Source organism: Oncorhynchus kisutch, linkage group LG23 (genome assembly GCF_002021735.2).
Source record: "Oncorhynchus kisutch isolate 150728-3 linkage group LG23, Okis_V2, whole genome shotgun sequence".
NCBI classification, from domain to species: domain Eukaryota; kingdom Metazoa; phylum Chordata; class Actinopteri; order Salmoniformes; family Salmonidae; genus Oncorhynchus; species Oncorhynchus kisutch.
In genome coordinates, this window is record NC_034196.2 from 45,819,374 (window position 1) to 45,836,273 (window position 16,900).

The window sequence follows — 16,900 nt, forward strand, 5'->3', positions numbered from 1 at the left end:
TCTGTAGTTCTATTCTGACAGGATGGGATCTGTAGTTCTATTCTGACAGGGTGGGATCTGTAGTTCTATTCAGACAGGATGGGATCTGTAGTTCTATTCTGACAGGATGGGATCTGTAGTTCTATTCAGACAGGATGGGATCTGTAGTTCTATTCTGACAGGATGGGATCTGTAGTTCTATTCTGACAGGATGGGATCTGTAGTTCTATTCAGACAGGATGGGATCTGTAGTTCTATTCTGACAGGATGGGATCTGTAGTTCTATTCAGACAGGATGGGATCTGTAGTTCTATTCTGACAGGATGGGATCTGTAGTTCTATTCTGACAGGATGGGATCTGTAGTTCTATTCAGACAGGATGGGATCTGTAGTTCTATTCTGACAGGATGGGATCTGTAGTTCTATTCTGACAGGATGGGAACTGTAGTTTTTTTTTTGTATTTTTTTTCTTTTTTTTCACCTTTATTTAACCAGGTAGACTAGTTGAGAACACCTTTATTTAACCAGGTAGGCTAGTTGAGAACACCTTTATTTAACCAGGTAGGCTAGTTGAGAACACCTTTATTTAACCAGGTAGGCTAGTTGAGAACACCTTTATTTAACCAGGTAGGCTAGTTGAGAACACCTTTATTTAACCAGGTAGGCTAGTTGAGAACACCTTTATTTAACCAGGTAGGCTAGTTGAGAACACCTTTATTTAACCAGGTAGGCTAGTTGAGAACACCTTTATTTAACCAGGTAGGCTAGTTGAAACACCTTTATTAACCAGGTAGGCTAGTTGAGAACACCTTTATTTAACCAGGTAGGCTAGTTGAGAACACCTTTATTTAACCAGGTAGGCTAGTTGAGAACACCTTTATTTAACCAGGTAGGCTAGTTGAGAACACCTTTATTTAACCAGGTAGGCTAGTTGAGAACACCTTTATTTAACCAGGTAGGCTAGTTGAGAACACCTTTATTTAACCAGGTAGGCTAGTTGAGAACACCTTTATTTAACCAGGTAGGCTAGTTGAGAACACCTTTATTTAACCAGGTAGGCTAGTTGAGAACACCTTTATTTAACCAGGTAGGCTAGTTGAGAACACCTTTATTTAACCAGGTAGGCTAGTTGAGAACACCTTTATTTAACCAGGTAGGCTAGTTGAGAACACCTTTATTTAACCAGGTAGGCTAGTTGAGAACACCTTTATTTAACCAGGTAGGCTAGTTGAGAACACCTTTATTTAACCAGGTAGGCTAGTTGAGAACACCTTTATTTAACCAGGTAGGCTAGTTGAGAACACCTTTATTTAACCAGGTAGGCTAGTTGAGAACACCTTTATTTAACCAGGTAGGCTAGTTGAGAACACCTTTATTTAACCAGGTAGGCTAGTTGAGAACACCTTTATTTAACCAGGTAGGCTAGTTGAGAACACCTTTATTTAACCAGGTAGGCTAGTTGAGAACACCTTTATTTAACCAGGTAGGCTAGTTGAGAACACCTTTATTTAACCAGGTAGGCTAGTTGAGAACACCTTTATTTAACCAGGTAGGCTAGTTGAGAACACCTTTATTTAACCAGGTAGGCTAGTTGAGAACAAGTTCTCATTTGCAACTGCGACCTGGCCAAGATAAAGCATAGCAGTGTGAGCAGACAACAAAGAGTTACACATGGAGTAAACAATTAACAAGTCAATAACACAGTAGAAAACAAAGGGGGAGTCTATATACAATGTGTGCAAAGGCATGAGGAGGTAGGCAAATAATTACAATTTTGCAGATTAACACTGGAGTGATGAATGATCAGATGGTCATGTACAGGTAGAGATATTGGTGTGCAAAAGAGCAGAAAAGTAAATAAATAAAAACAGTATGGGGATGAGGTAGGTGAAAAAGGGTGGGCGGGCTATTTACCAATAGACTATGTACAGCTGCAGCGATCGGTTAGCTGCTCAGATAGCTGATGTTTGAAGTTGGTGAGGGAGATAAAAGTCTCCAACTTCAGCGATTTTTGCAATTCGTTCCAGTCACAGGCAGCAGAGTACTGGAACGAAAGGCGGCCAAATGAGGTGTTGGCTTTAGGGATGATCAGTGAGATACACCTGCTGGAGCGCGTGCTACGGATGGGTGTTGCCATCGTGACCAGTGAGCTGAGATAAGGCGGAGCTTTACCTAGCATGGACTTGTAGATGACCTGGAGCCAGTGGGTCTGGCAACGAATATGTAGCGAGGGCCAGCCGACTAGAGCATACAAGTCGCAGTGGTGGGTGGTATAAGGTGCTTTAGTGACAAAACGGATGGCACTGTGATAAACTGCATCCAGTTTGCTGAGTAGAGTGTTGGAAGCCATTTTGTAGATGACATCGCCGAAGTCGAGGATCGGTAGGATAGTCAGTTTTACTAGGGTAAGCTTGGCGGCGTGAGTGAAGGAGGCTTTGTTGCGGAATAGAAAGCCGACTCTTGATTTGATTTTCGATTGGAGATGTTTGATATGAGTCTGGAAGGAGAGTTTGCAGTCTAGCCAGACACCTAGGTACTTATAGACGTCCACATATTCTAGGTCGGAACCATCCAGGGTGGTGATGATAGTCGGGCATGCGGGTGCAGGCAGCGACCGGTTGAAAAGCATGCATTTGGTTTTACTAGCGTTTAAGAGCAGTTGGAGGCCACGGAAGGAGTGCTGTATGGCATTGAAGCTTGTTTGGAGGTTAGATAGCACAGTGTCCAATGACGGGCCGAAAGTATATAGAATGGTGTCGTCTGCGTAGAGGTGGATCAGGGAATCGCCCGCAGCAAGAGCAACATCATTGATATACACAGAGAAAAGAGTCGGCCCGAGAATTGAACCCTGTGGCACCCCCATAGAGACTGCCAGAGGACCAGACAGCATGTTCTCCGATTTGACGCACTGAACTCTGTCTGCAAAGTAATTGGTGAACCAGGCAAGGCAGTCATCCGAAAAACCGAGGCTCCTGAGTCTGCCGATAAGAATATGGTGATTGACAGAGTCGAAAGCCTTGGCAAGGTCGATGAAGACGGCTGCACAGTACTGTCTTTTATCGATGGCGGTTATGATATCGTTGAGTACCTTGAGTGTGGCTGAGGTGCACCCATGACCGGCTCGGAAACCAGATTGCACAGCGGAGAAGGTACGGTGGGATTCGAGATGGTCAGTGACCTGTTTGTTGACTTGGCTTTCGAAGACCTTAGATAGGCAGGGCAGGATGGATATAGGTCTGTAACAGTTTGGGTCCAGGGTGTCTCCCCCTTTGAAGAGGGGGATGACTGCGGCAGCTTTCCAATCCTTGGGGATCTCAGACGATATGAAAGAGAGGTTGAACAGGCTGGTAATAGGGGTTGCGACAATGGTGGCAGATAGTTTCAGAAATAGAGGGTCCAGATTGTCAAGCCCAGCTGATTTGTACGGGTCCAGGTTTTGCAGCTCTTTCAGAACATCTGCTATCTGGATTTGGTTAAAGGAGAACCTGGAGAGGCTTGGGCGAGGAGCTGCGGGGGGGGGCGGAGCTGTTGGCCGAGGTTGAAGTAGCCAGGCGGAAGGCATGGCCAGCCGTTGAGAAATGCTTATTGAAGTTTTCGATAATCATGGATTTATCAGTGGTGACCGTGTTACCTAGCCTCAGTGCAGTGGGCAGCTGGGAGGAGGTGCTCTTGTTCTCCATGGACTTCACGGTGTCCCAGAACTTTTTGGAGTTGGAGCTACAGGATGCAAACTTCTGCCTGAAGAAGCTGGCCTTAGCTTTCCTGACTGACTGCGTGTATTGGTTCCGGACTTCCCTGAACAGTTGCATATCACGGGGACTATTCGATGCTATTGCAGTCCGCCACAGGATGTTTTTGTGCTGGTCGAGGGCAGTCAGGTCTGGGGTGAACCAAGGGCTGTATCTGTTCTTAGTTCTGCATTTTTTGAACGGAGCATGCTTATCTAAAATGGTGAGGAAGTTACTTTTAAAGAATGACCAGGCATCCTCAACTGACGGGATGAGGTCAATGTCCTTCCAGGATACCCGGGCCAGGTCGATTAGAAAGGCCTGCTCACAGAAGTGTTTTAGGGAGCGTTTGACAGTGATGAGGGGTGGTCGTTTGACTGCGGCTCCGTAGCGGATACAGGCAATGAGGCAGTGATCGCTGAGATCCTGGTTGAAGACAGCGGAGGTGTATTTGGAGGGCCAGTTGGTCAGGATGACGTCTATGAGGGTGCCCTTGTTTACAGAGTTAGGGTTGTACCTGGTGGGTTCCTTGATGATTTGTGTGAGATTGAGGGCATCTAGCTTAGATTGTAGGACTGGCGGGGTGTTAAGCATATCCCAGTTTAGGTCACCTAACAGAACAAACTCTGAAGCTAGATGGGGGGCGATCAATTCACAAATGGATGGGATCTGTAGTTCTATTCAAACAGGATGGGATCTGTAGTTCTATTCTGAATCAATGGGTACATCATCATTAATTGATATGTCCAACAATGTATGGATCCAACTGCAGACTGCCCCTTTACAGCAGTCAATCTTCATGTGACATATTAAGCAGCATGTTTGATACACAGTACTAGTCAAAAGTATGGACACACCTACTCATTTTGTGGAATCTCTTTCCTTCTTAATGCGTTTGAGCCAATCAGTTGTGTTGTGACAAAGTATGGGTGGTATACAGAAGATAACCCTATTTAGTAAAAGACCAAGTTCATATTATGGCAAGAGCAGCTCAAGCAAAGAGAAACAACAGTCCATCATTACTTTAAAACATAAAGGTCAGTCAATGCGGAAAATTTCAAGAACTTTGAAAGTTTCTTCAAGTGCAGTCGCAAAAACCATCAAGCGCTATTCTAAAACTGTCTCTCATGAGGACCGCCACAGGAAAGGAAGACCCAGAGTTACCTCTACTGCAGAGGATAAGTTCATTAGAGTTACCAGCCTCAGAAATTGCAGCACAAATAAATGCTTCACAGAGTTCAAGTAACAGACGCATCTCAACATCAACTGAATCAGGCCTTCATGGTTGAATTGCTGCAAAGAAACCACTACTAAAGGACACCAATAAGAAGAAGAGACTTGCTTGGGCCATGAAACACAAGCAATGGACATTAGACTGGTGAAAATCTGTTCTTTGGTCTGATGAGTCCAAATTTGAGATTTTTGCTTCCAACTGTGAAGCATGGAGGAGGAGGAGGTGTGATGGTGCTTTGCTGGTGAAGCTGTTAGTGATTTAGAATTCAAGTCAGCATTCTGCATTTGGGTTTAGCTTTTTTTATGTATTTATTGTACCTTTATTTAACCTTTATTTAACCTTTATTTAACCTTTATTTAACCTTTATTTAACCAGGCAAGTCAGTTAAAGAACAAATTCTTATTTTCAATGATGGCCTAGGAACAGTGGGTTAACTGCCTGTTCAGGGGCAGAACAACAGATTTATACCTTGTCAGCTCGGGGATTTGAACTTGCAACCTTCCGGTTGCTAATCCAATGCTCTAACTTGACCAAGAAGGAGAGTAATGGAGTGCTGCATCAGATGACCTGGTCTCCAAAATCACCCGACCTCAACCCAATTGAGATGGTTTGGGATGAGTTGGATCGCAGAGTGAAGGAAGTTGTACTCAACATATGTGTGGAACTCCTTCAAGACTGTTGGAAAAGTATTCCTCATGAAGCTGGTTGAGAGAATGCCAAGAGTGTGCAAAGCTGACATCAAGGTAAAGGGTGGCTACTTTGAAGAATCTAATATATAAAATATTTTTATTTGTTAAACACTTTTCGGTTACTACATGATTCTATGTGTTATTTCATAGTGTTGAGTTCTTCATTATTATTCTACAATGTATAAAATAGTAAAAATAAAGAAATCCCTGGAATGAGTAGGTGTGTCCAAACCATTGACCGGTAGTGTATGTGAATAAACCCCTAGCTGTTTAAAGCAGTCTGTATCTGTCATCATGGGGTATTGTGATGTCATTATGGGGTATTGTGATGTCATTATGGGGTATTGCGATGTCATTATGGGGTATTGCGATGTCAATATGGGGTATTGCGATGTCATCATGGGGTATTGTGATGTCATTATTTGGTATTGTTTAAAGAAGTCTGTATTTGTGTGAACATCAAGAGAGTGTTGAGAATTTGAGTAGCAGCTGTCAGGCGGTAAGGAGCATGATCAGCTGTGATCAGTTAGCCCTCTCACCGGAGTATCCCTCCACAAAGCTGTGATCAGTTAGCCCTCTCATCGGAGTACCCCTCCACAAAGCTGTGATCAGTTAGCCCTCTCACTGGAGTATCCCTCCACAAAGCTGTGATCAGTTAGCCCTCTCACCGGAGTATCCCTCCACAAAGCTGTGATCAGTTAGCCCTCTCACCGGAGTATCCCTCCACAAAGCTGTGATCAGTTAGCCCTCTCACCGGAGTATCCCTCCACAAAGCTGTGATCAGTTATATATATACCAGGCATATATATATAACACACGCATGGCTGCCACCATATATATATGAGTGTGTTGTAGAAGGACTACTGTACTCTCAGATCTCCAATTCCCTACATAGTGCACATATTTTGACCAAAGCCATATGAGCCCTGGTCAAAAGTAATGTACTATATAGTGAATAGGGTGCCATTTTGGATGCACTACAGGATGTTGGCTTGAACCCAGGATGTTGGCTGGTGTGTGTGTGCGTGTGTGTGTGTGCATGTGTGTGTGTGTGTGCATGTGTGTGTGTGTGTGTGTGTGTGTGTGTGTGTGTGTGTGTGTGTGTGTGTGTGTGTGTGTGTGCCACCACCTGTACAGTTACAGTAACTGGTCTGCCTGTCTGGTTTCTTGTAATCAGTACTTTATGGAAATCAAAGTCCTCTGGCCTTTAAAGGCTGTTTATACATGAGGCTTCAGTGAACTGAAAATCATATTCAGAACAGACGAGCCAGTTTGTTATGGACAACCTTGATGTATTTTCATGGAATAGCTAGTTTTGCATCAAGCGTTTTAATGAGTTAGCCAGCTAGCTTAGCACCATACGTTTAGATGAGTTAGCCAGCTAGTTTTGCATCAAGCGTTTTAATGAGTTAGCCAGCTAGCTTAGCACCATACGTTTAGATGAGTTAGCCAGCTAGTTTTGCATCATACGTTTTAATGAGTTAGCCAGCTAGCTTAGCACCATACGTTTAAATGAGTTAGCTAGCTAGCTTAGCACCATACGTTTTAATGAGTTCGCCAGCTAGCTTAGCACCATATGTTTTAATGAGCTAGTCAGCTAGCTTAGCACCATACTTTTTAATGGGTTAGCCAGCTAGCTTAGCACCATATGTTTTAATGGGTTAGCCAGCTAGCTTAGCACCATACGTTTTAATGAATTAGCCAGCTAGCTTAGCGCCATACGTTTGAATGAGTTAGCCAGCTAGCTTAGCACCATATGTTTCAATGGGTTAGCTAGCTAACTTAGTGCCGTACTTACCTGTTATAGATCTGGTCACAGCGCTCTCGTACAGGGGGACCCCTTCTCCTGCATTGTTGAAGGCTTTCAGGGAGATGACATAATGGGAACTGGGCTCTGTGGGAGAAACATCAGGAATACCATTAATATCAATCAGTCAATCAATACGTTACACTGTTATTACAGTTGGTTTACTATGGAACCAACCAATATTATAAAAACGAGTTTAAATAATCACAAACACAGACAACATACTCTATAAACCACTATTCAGACGATCTCCTTCAATCAGCTGTGAGCACTGGAAAAGTGCTATATAAATTAAATTAAAGACTTTTAACACAGAAGAGCTTTCAAAGATCAATAAAGTTAAACAGGAAAACAGGCACAAAGCATTACATGACTAGACTATATCATAATATAATACCAGAATATAATACCAGAATATAATACCAAAATGTTATATCAGAATATAATAATATCAGAATATAATATAATAAAATAATATAATAATATAATATAATAATATAATATCAGAATATAATATTAGAATATAATATCAGAATATAATATCAGAATATAATATCAGAATATAATATCAGAATATAATACAGCCCTCGACCGGATTCTATTTCTATGAATACAGGACTCTTAATAGACCAGAACCAGACTGAGAGGTGCTGAGAAGTGTGTGAATTATTACACTGTAAGCACAGCCTCGGAACACATGGGAGTGTTCAATGAAGGAACAAAATGGAATAATACAGTTCAGTTCTAAAAATAAACCCAAACAGACGCCAGTCCTTGAGAGAACAGCTGGAGAGAACAGCTAGAGAAAACAGCTGGAGAACAGCTAGAGGGAAACTATAGAGGGAACAGCTGGAGAGAACAGCTGGAGAGAACAGCTGGAAAGAACAGCTAGAGAGCAGCTAGAGGGAACAGCTGGAGTGAACAGCTGGAGAGAATAGCTGGAGAAAAAAGCTAGAGAGAACAGCTAGAGAGAACAGCTGGAGAGAACAGCTGGAGAGAAAAGCGAGAGAGAACAGCTGGAGAACAGCTCGTCAGAACAACTAGAGAGAACAGCTAGAGAGAACCGCTGGAGAGAACAGCTGGAGAGAAAAGCTAGAGAGAAAAGCTGGAGAACAGCTCGTGAGAACAGCTAGAGAGAAAAGCTAGAGAGAACAGCGAGAGAGAACAGCTGAAGAGAACAGCTAGAGAGAACAGTTGGACAGAACAACTAGAAAAAAGAGCTAGAGACAATAGCTGGAGAAAAAAGCTAGAGAACAGTTGGAGAACAGCTAGAGAACAGTTGGAGAGAACAGCTAGAGAATAGTTGGAGATAACAGCTATAGAACAGTTGGAGAGAACAGCTAGAGAACAGTTGGAGAGAACAGCTAGAGAATAGTTGGAGAAAACAGCTAGAGAACAGTTGGAGAGAACAGCTAGAGAATAGTTGGAGAAAACAGCTAGAGAATAGTTGGAGAAAACAGTTGCATAGAACAGCTAGAGAACAGCTAGAGAACAGCTAGAAAACAGCTAGAGAACAGCTGGAGAGAACAGTTGGATAGAACAGCTAGAGAATAGTTGGAGATAACAGCTATAGAACAGTTGGAGAGAACAGCTAGAGAACAGTTGGAGAGAACAGCTAGAGAATAGTTGGAGAAAACAGCTAGAGAACAGCTGGAGAGAACAGCTAGAGAATAGTTGGAGAAAACAGCTAGAGAACAGCTGGAGAGAACAGTTGGATAGAACAGCTAGAGAACAGCTAGAGAACAGCTGGAGAACAGCTGGAGAACAGCTAGAGAACAGCTAGAGAACAGCTAGAGAGAACAGATAGAGAACAGCTAGAGAGAACAGATAGAGAACAGCTAGAAAACAGCTAGAGAACAGCTGGAGAGAACAGTTGGATTGAACAGCTAGAGAACAGCTAGAGAACAGCTAGAGAACAGCTAGAGAACAGCTAGAGAACAGCTAGAGAACAGCTGGAGAGAACAGCTAGAGAACAGCTAGAGAACAGCTAGAGAACAGCTAGAGAACAGCTAGAGAGAACAGCTAGAGAACAGCTAGAGAACAGCTAGAGAACAGCTAGAGAACAGCTGGAGAGAACAGCTAGAGAACAGCTAGAGAACAGCTAGAGAACAGCTAGAGGTAACAGCTAGAGAGAACAGCTAGAGAACAGCTAGAGAACAGCTAGAGGTAACAGCTAGAGAGAACAGCTAGAGAACAGCTAGAGAGAACAGCTAGAGAACAGCTAGAGAACAGCTAGAGAGAACAGATAGAGAACCGTTGGAGAGAACAGTTGGAGAGAACAGCTAGAGAATAGTTGGAGAGAACAGCTAGAGAATAGCTGGAGAGAACAGCTAGAGAGAACAGATGGAGAGAACAGCATTATTCTCAGTCCCTAACTACCACTATCTCTACTTGATATTCTAGTCCCATCAATCCTCCCCGAATGGAGTCAGGGTTCTCTTTGTTGAGTAGGAGTCAGTCATGAATGCGCGCGCGCGCACACACACACACACACACACACACACACACACACACACACACACACACACACACACACACACACACACACACACACACACACACACACACACACACACACACACACACAGACACACAGACAGACAGACAGACAGAGTAGCGTCAACTCAGTGGGTAGTCTCTCTCACAGCGCTGCAAGAGTCAGTCACACAACTCTTTTTTCCACCTGTTGTAGTTTCTAGAACATTCCCATCAACACTGAGATTGCCCCATGCATCAAATTCTACCTCAATATAACATTATCACGTATATATTTAAATCCAGGACATTTGGAATTCTTGTACATCAACGTTCCCATAATGCACGGTTTAAACAATAGATCGCCTCTTGGAGAAGCCACAACAGTAGATCTCTGGACCATTAGACAATATGAAATACTTATGTGGGGATATTCATATACATCCTTCCATGTTATTATATGTAAACCTTACGGGGAAATATGCTTGTGGGTTGTTTTTAAAATGTTTTTTATTGAACCTTTATGTAACTAGGTTAGTCGGTTTAAGAACAAATTCTTATTTTCAATGACGGCCTACTGGGGAACCTACTGGGTTAAATACCTTGTTCAGGGGCAAAACGACAGATTGTACCTTGTCGGCTCAGGGATTCGAATTTGCAACCTTTCAGTTCCAATGCTGTAACCACTAGGCTACGGTGCCGCCCCGGGTTCACTAGTTGGTGGTCGTAGATCCCATACCATCACCCCTAGACAACTGTCAGTAAGGATGGGAGCACGAGGATGGCGCTCGGGAGCGAGAGGGAGAGTGAGAGAGAGAGAGAGAGAGAGAGAGAGAGAGAGGGAAAGAGAGAGAGAGAGAGAGAGAGAGAGAGAGAGGGAAAGAGAGAGAGAGAGCTGTGAAAGCAGGGGAGTGAGAGAGAGAGAGAGAGAGAGCTGTGAAAGCAGGGGAGTGAGAGAGAGAGAGAGAGAGAGAGAGAGAGAGAGAGAGAGAGCTGTGAAAGCAGGGGAGTGTAATTGATTAGTATTGACAGACAGACCAACCAACCCATCTGTCCATATTCCATCCAGAGGTTCCCCCTGTCTGCCAGGGTCTAAATTTGATCTCCATGGGAACAGAAGCACCTACTTCCTGATGTAAGGCTCTGCTTTTTCCACCACATGACGTTCAATATTGAAACCATGGCAACCAACCGGCGGTTGGTGGACACCATTTTAAATATTGATGGTGCAACGGCCCGTATGTCAAAGCAGATTAGTTTGGTAAGACAGGAGCATAGATTGTTACAATGAGAGTAGCCAGCAACCGCACAGTATGTTTGTTAGTATGAAGGCTTCTCTCTCTGTCAGCAGACCTGGGATTATGTGTCTGCTGCTGCGTGTGTGTGTGTGTGTGTGTCTGTGTGTGTGTGTGCAGGAGTGCGTGTGTGTGTAGGAGTGTGTGTGTGTGTGCGTGTTTGTGTGTGTGCGTGTGTGTGCAGGAGTGTGTGTGTGTGTGTGTGTGTGTGTAGGAGTGTGCGCGTGAGTGTGTGTGTGTGTGTGTGTGTGTGTGTGTGTGTGTGTGTGTGTGTGTGTGTGCAGGAGTGTGTGTGTGTGTGCAGGAGTGTGTGTCTGCGTGTGCAGGAGTGTGTTTGTGCATGTGCGTGCGTGTGTCTGTGTCTGTGTGCAGGAGTGTGTGTGCAGGAGTGTGTGTGTGTGTTAGCTAGACAGGAACATGGATTGCTGAACCAACACATCAGTTAACACACACTCTGCGCTTGACATGTTTTCCCCGCAGACAGAACACGTATGAATGACGTCCCGTAGGCCCTGTACATGTGTAGTCCTCAACAGCATAATGTCTATTCATTACGGAGCTTGAAGGATGCACATTCCTTGTGTTATTACATCCTTTCTTTGCAAATTGGCCGAGGCTTTTTTTTTTCTTCTACATTTTAATTTAAACTTCAAAGTGTTTTTTTTTTAAATTACGCTCCCGTTAAATAATTGATTAGAATTAAATGCAGTTTTAAAAACAGAATGAGTGCTATTAGAGTACACGGAAGACATGTCAACACGCGTGGAATTTAATCTGACAGAATTAAAACTCGTCTTTGAAAATCAAGGGAATTTTTTCACACACTGACGGTCGGTATATTTAAAGAAGAAAACGAATTAACATTGGCCTAAAGATAACTCTGAAATATTAATAGATTATGTTGATAAAAACTCTTAGCATCGATGGAAATACTTCACATTTATGACTTTTAGAAAACAGCATAATTCTCTAAACATATCTTGTGGATTAATCCTATTACACTCAGAATAGTAAATACTGATTACTATACTTGTCTCCTTCTGTTCCTATCAGGTCCAACTCTGACAAGGTCAACATTGACTGAAGGCTTACAGTTTGTCATCAACAGTAGTCATGGAGATGTTTGTCATCAACAGTAGTCCCATGGAGATGTTTGTCATCAACAGTAGTCATGGAGATGTTTGTCATCAACAGTAGTCATGGAGATGTTTGTCATCAACAGTAGTCATGGAGATGTTTGTCATCAATAGTAGTCCCATGGAGATGTTTGTCATCAACAGTAGTACCATGGAGATGTTTGTCATCAACAGTAGTCCCATGGAGATGTTTGTCATCAACAGTAGTCATGGAGATGTTTGTCAACAACAGTAGTCTTGGAGATGTTTGTCATCAACAGTAGTCATGGAGATGTTTGTCATCAACAGTAGTCATGGACATGTTTGTCATCTTCCAGCTATGGTGTAACTGTTGTCTTCGACAGCTGTTGACCTGGTAGTTGACAGACAACCTGTCTTCAACAGCTGTTGACCTGGGAGTTGACAGACAACCTGTCTTCAACAGCTGTTGACCTGGTGGTTAACAGACAACCTGTCTTCAACAGCTGTTGACCTGGGAGTTGACAGACAACCTGTCTTCAACAGCTGTTGACCTGGTGGTTAACAGACAACCTGTCTTCAACAGCTGTTGACCTGGGAGTTGACAGACAACCTGTCTTCAACAGCTGTTGACCTGGGAGTTGACAGCCAACCGGTCTTCAACAGCTGTTGACCTGGGGGTTGACAGACAACCTGTCTTCAACAGCTGGGAGTTAACAGACAACCTGTCTTCAACAGCTGGGCGTTAACAGACAACCTGTCTTCAACAGCTGGGAGTTAACAGACGACCTGTCTTCAACAGCTGTTGACCTGGGAGTTGACAGACTTCCTGTCTTCAACCGCTGGTAGTTAACAGACAACCTGTCTTCAACAGCTGTTGACCTGGGGGTTGAAACTTCTTATGGCTAGGGGGCAGTATTGAGTAGCTTGGATGAATAAGTTGCCCAAAGTAAACTGCCTGCTCCTCAGTCTCAGTTGCTAATATATTCATATTATTATTAGTATTGGATAGAAAACACTCTGTTTGAATGTCTGTGAGTATAACAGAACTCACACGGCAGGCAAAATCCTGAGGAGAAATCAAAACAGGAAGCGAGAAATCTGAGCTTTGTATGTATTCACCAGAGTCCCTAATGAAATCCCCTTGAGATATTAATGATGTTGCACTGCCTAGGGGTTCCACTAGATGTCACCCATCAATAAACATTTTAATGAGACTTCTATGGTGTTGTGGGAGTGAATGATAGCAGAATCCATCAGGTGTCTGGCAGTCAGCCATTTTCTGATCACGCTTTTTCCTCATGGTAGTCACTTGCGTTCCATTGCTCACGAAGACAAGAAGGAATGGAACTTTATTGTAGTTATATGTTAAAAACATCCCTAATGATTCTGTACTTAGTTTGAAATGTTTCTTCGACCTGTAATTGAACTTTTTGAAGTTTTTGTCCAATGTAAACGCTGACCAAAATGAGCGATTGGATATGTGTACCTAACGCGCCGACAAAAAGAAGGTATTTGGACATAAATAACGTACATTATCGAACAAAAGAAACATTTATTGTGGACCTGTGATTCCTGGAGTGATTGGATATGTGTACCTAACGCGCCGACAAAAGAAGGTATTTGGACATAAATAACAGACATTATCGAACAAAACAAACATTTATTGTGGACCTGGGATTCCTGGAGTGCTTTCTGATGTAGATCATCAAAGGTAAGGGAATATTTATCATGTAATTTCTTGTTTATGTTGATGCCATCATTGCGGCTATTGTGACGTTTACTTCTGAGCGCCGTCTCAGATTATTGCATGGGTTTAAAAAGAATCTGACACAGCGGTTGCATTAAGGAGAGGTATATCTATAATTCCATGTGTATAACTTGTATTATCATCTACATTTATGATGAGTATTTATGTTGAATTGATGTGGCTAGGCAAATTCACTGGATGTTTTTGGAACTAGTGAATGTAACGCGCCAATGTAAACTCATATTTTGATAAATATGAACTTTATCAAACAAAACACACATGTATTGTGTAACATGAAGTCCTATGAGTGTCATCTGATGAAGATCATCAAAGGTTAGTGATTCATTTTATCTCTATTTGTGGGTTTTGTGACTCTGGCTGGAAAATCTTTTGCTGGAAAAAATGGCTGTGTTTTTCTGTGGCTATGTGGTGACCTAACATAATCGTTTGTGGTGCTTTCGCCGTAAATCCTATTTGAAATCGGACACCGTGGTGGGATTAACAACAAGATTACCTTTAAAATGGTTATAAGATACATGTATGTTTGAGGAATGTTAATTATGAGATTTCTGTTGTTTTGAATTTGGCGCCCTGCACTTTCACTGGCTGATGTCATATCGCTCCCGTTAACGGGACTTCAGCCCTAAGAAGTTTTTAACAGACAACCTGTCTTCAACAGCTGGGGTTATTAAGTCCTGGATGTGGACTGTCTGGTATCGTTCTGACAGTGTCCTCCATACATCACCCATAGAGGACATGCCAGAGGACAACAGAGAGAGGTCAGACGGCTCGACCATGAACATCTCATCCGAGCTAGTCTCCCTAAAAAGATTCAAGCACTAACATCATCATTAATAATAAATATGCAACATTTGCAGATGGATTACCCTTCCAGAATGTATTCATTAGGCATAGAGCACGAACAGTAGCACAGCTACAACCCACAGCTACAACCCACAGCTACAACCCACAGCTACAACCCACAGCTACAACCCACTGCTACAACCCACAGCTACAACCCACAGCTACAACCCACTGCTACAACCCACAGCTACAACCCACAGCTACAACCCACAGCTACAACCCACTGCTAAAACCCACTGCTACAACCCACTGCTACAACCCACAGCTAAAACCCACAGTTACAACCCACAGCTACAACTCACTGCTACAACCCACTGCTACAACCCACAGCTAAAACCCACAGCTACAACCCACAGCTACAACTCACTGCTACAACCCATAGCTACAACTCACTGCTACAACCCACTGCTACAACCCACTGCTAAACCCACTACTACAACCCACAGCTACAACCCACTGCTACAACCCACAGCTACAACCCACTGCTACAACCCACTGCTACAACCCACTGCTACAACCCACAGCTATAACCCACTGCTACAACCCACAGCTACAACCCACTGCTAAAAGCCACTGCTACAACCCACTGCTACAACCCACTGCTAAAACCCACTGCTACAACCCACTGCTACAACCCACTGCTACAACCCACAGCTATAACCCACTGCTACAACCCACTGCTAAACCCACTACTACAACCCACAGCTACAACCCACAGCGACAACCCACAGCTACAACCCACTGCTACAACCCGCTGCTAAAACCCACTGCTAAAACCCACTGCTACAACCCACAGCTATAAACCACAGCTACAACGCACTGCTAAAACGTCATGGCTTTAGAAGATTCTGATAGGCTAATTGACATAATTTGAGTCAATTGGAGGTTTACCTGTGGATGTATTTCAAGGCCTACCTTCAAACTCAGTTTCTCTTTGCTTGACATCACTGGAAAATCAAAAGAAATCAGCCAAGACCTCGTAAAAAATGTAGACCTCCACAAGTCTGTTTCATCCTTGGGAGCAATTTCCAAACAACTGAATGTACCACGTTCATCTGTACAAGCAATAGTACGCAAGTATAAACACCATGGGACCACGCAGCCGTCATACCGCTCAGGAAGGAGACGCGTTCTGTCTCCTAGAGATGAATGTACTTTGGTGTGAAAAGTGCAAATCAATCCCCGAACAACAGCAAAGGACCTTGTGGAGATGCTGGAGGAAACAGATACAGAAGTATCTATATCCACAGTAAAACAAGTCCTATATCGACATAACCTGAAAGGCCGCTCAGCAAGGAAGAAGCCACTGCCATAAAAAAGCCAGACTACGGTTTGGAACTGCACATGGGGACAAAGATCATACTTTTTAGAACTGTTTGGCCATAATGACCATCGTTATGTTTGGAGGAAAAAGGAGGAGGCTTGCAAGCAGAAGAACACCATCCCAATTGTGAAGCAGGGGGTGGCAGCCTCATGTTGTGGGGGTGCTTTGCTGCAGGAGGGACTGGTGCACTTAACAAAATAGATGGCTTCATGAGGAAGGAACAATTATGTGGATATATTGAAGCAACATCTCAAGACATCAGTCAGGAAGTTAAAGCTTGGTCATAAATGGGTCTTTCAAATGGACAATGACCCCAAGCATACTTCCAAAGTTGTGGCAAAATGGCTTAAGGACAACAAAGTCAAGGTATTGGAGTGGCCATCACAAAGCCCTGACCTCAATCCCATAGAACATTTGTGGCCAGAACTGAAAAGGCGTGTGCGAGCAAGGAGGCCTACAAACCTGACTCAGTTACACCAGCTCTGACAGGAGGAATGGGCCAAAGTTCACCCAACTTATTGTGGGAAGCTTGTGGAAGGCTACCCAAAACGTTTGACCCAAGTTAAACAATTTAAAGGCAATGCTACCAAATACTAATTGAGTGTATGTAAACTTCTGACCCACTGGGAATGTGATGAAAGAAATAAAAGCTGAAATAGGG

The 16,900-nt window shown here is 43.3% G+C and overlaps 1 protein-coding gene across 1 annotated transcript in view; it reads right to left on the bottom strand.

Moving 5' to 3' along the window:
* LOC109881724 (netrin receptor DCC-like) overlaps nt 1-16,900 on the bottom strand; it is a 351,830-nt gene that overhangs the window by 118,559 nt on the left and 216,371 nt on the right. The window contains 1 exon segment of the mRNA XM_031802667.1: nt 7,429-7,524. Within this exon segment, the coding sequence (XP_031658527.1) occupies nt 7,429-7,524 (96 nt within the window).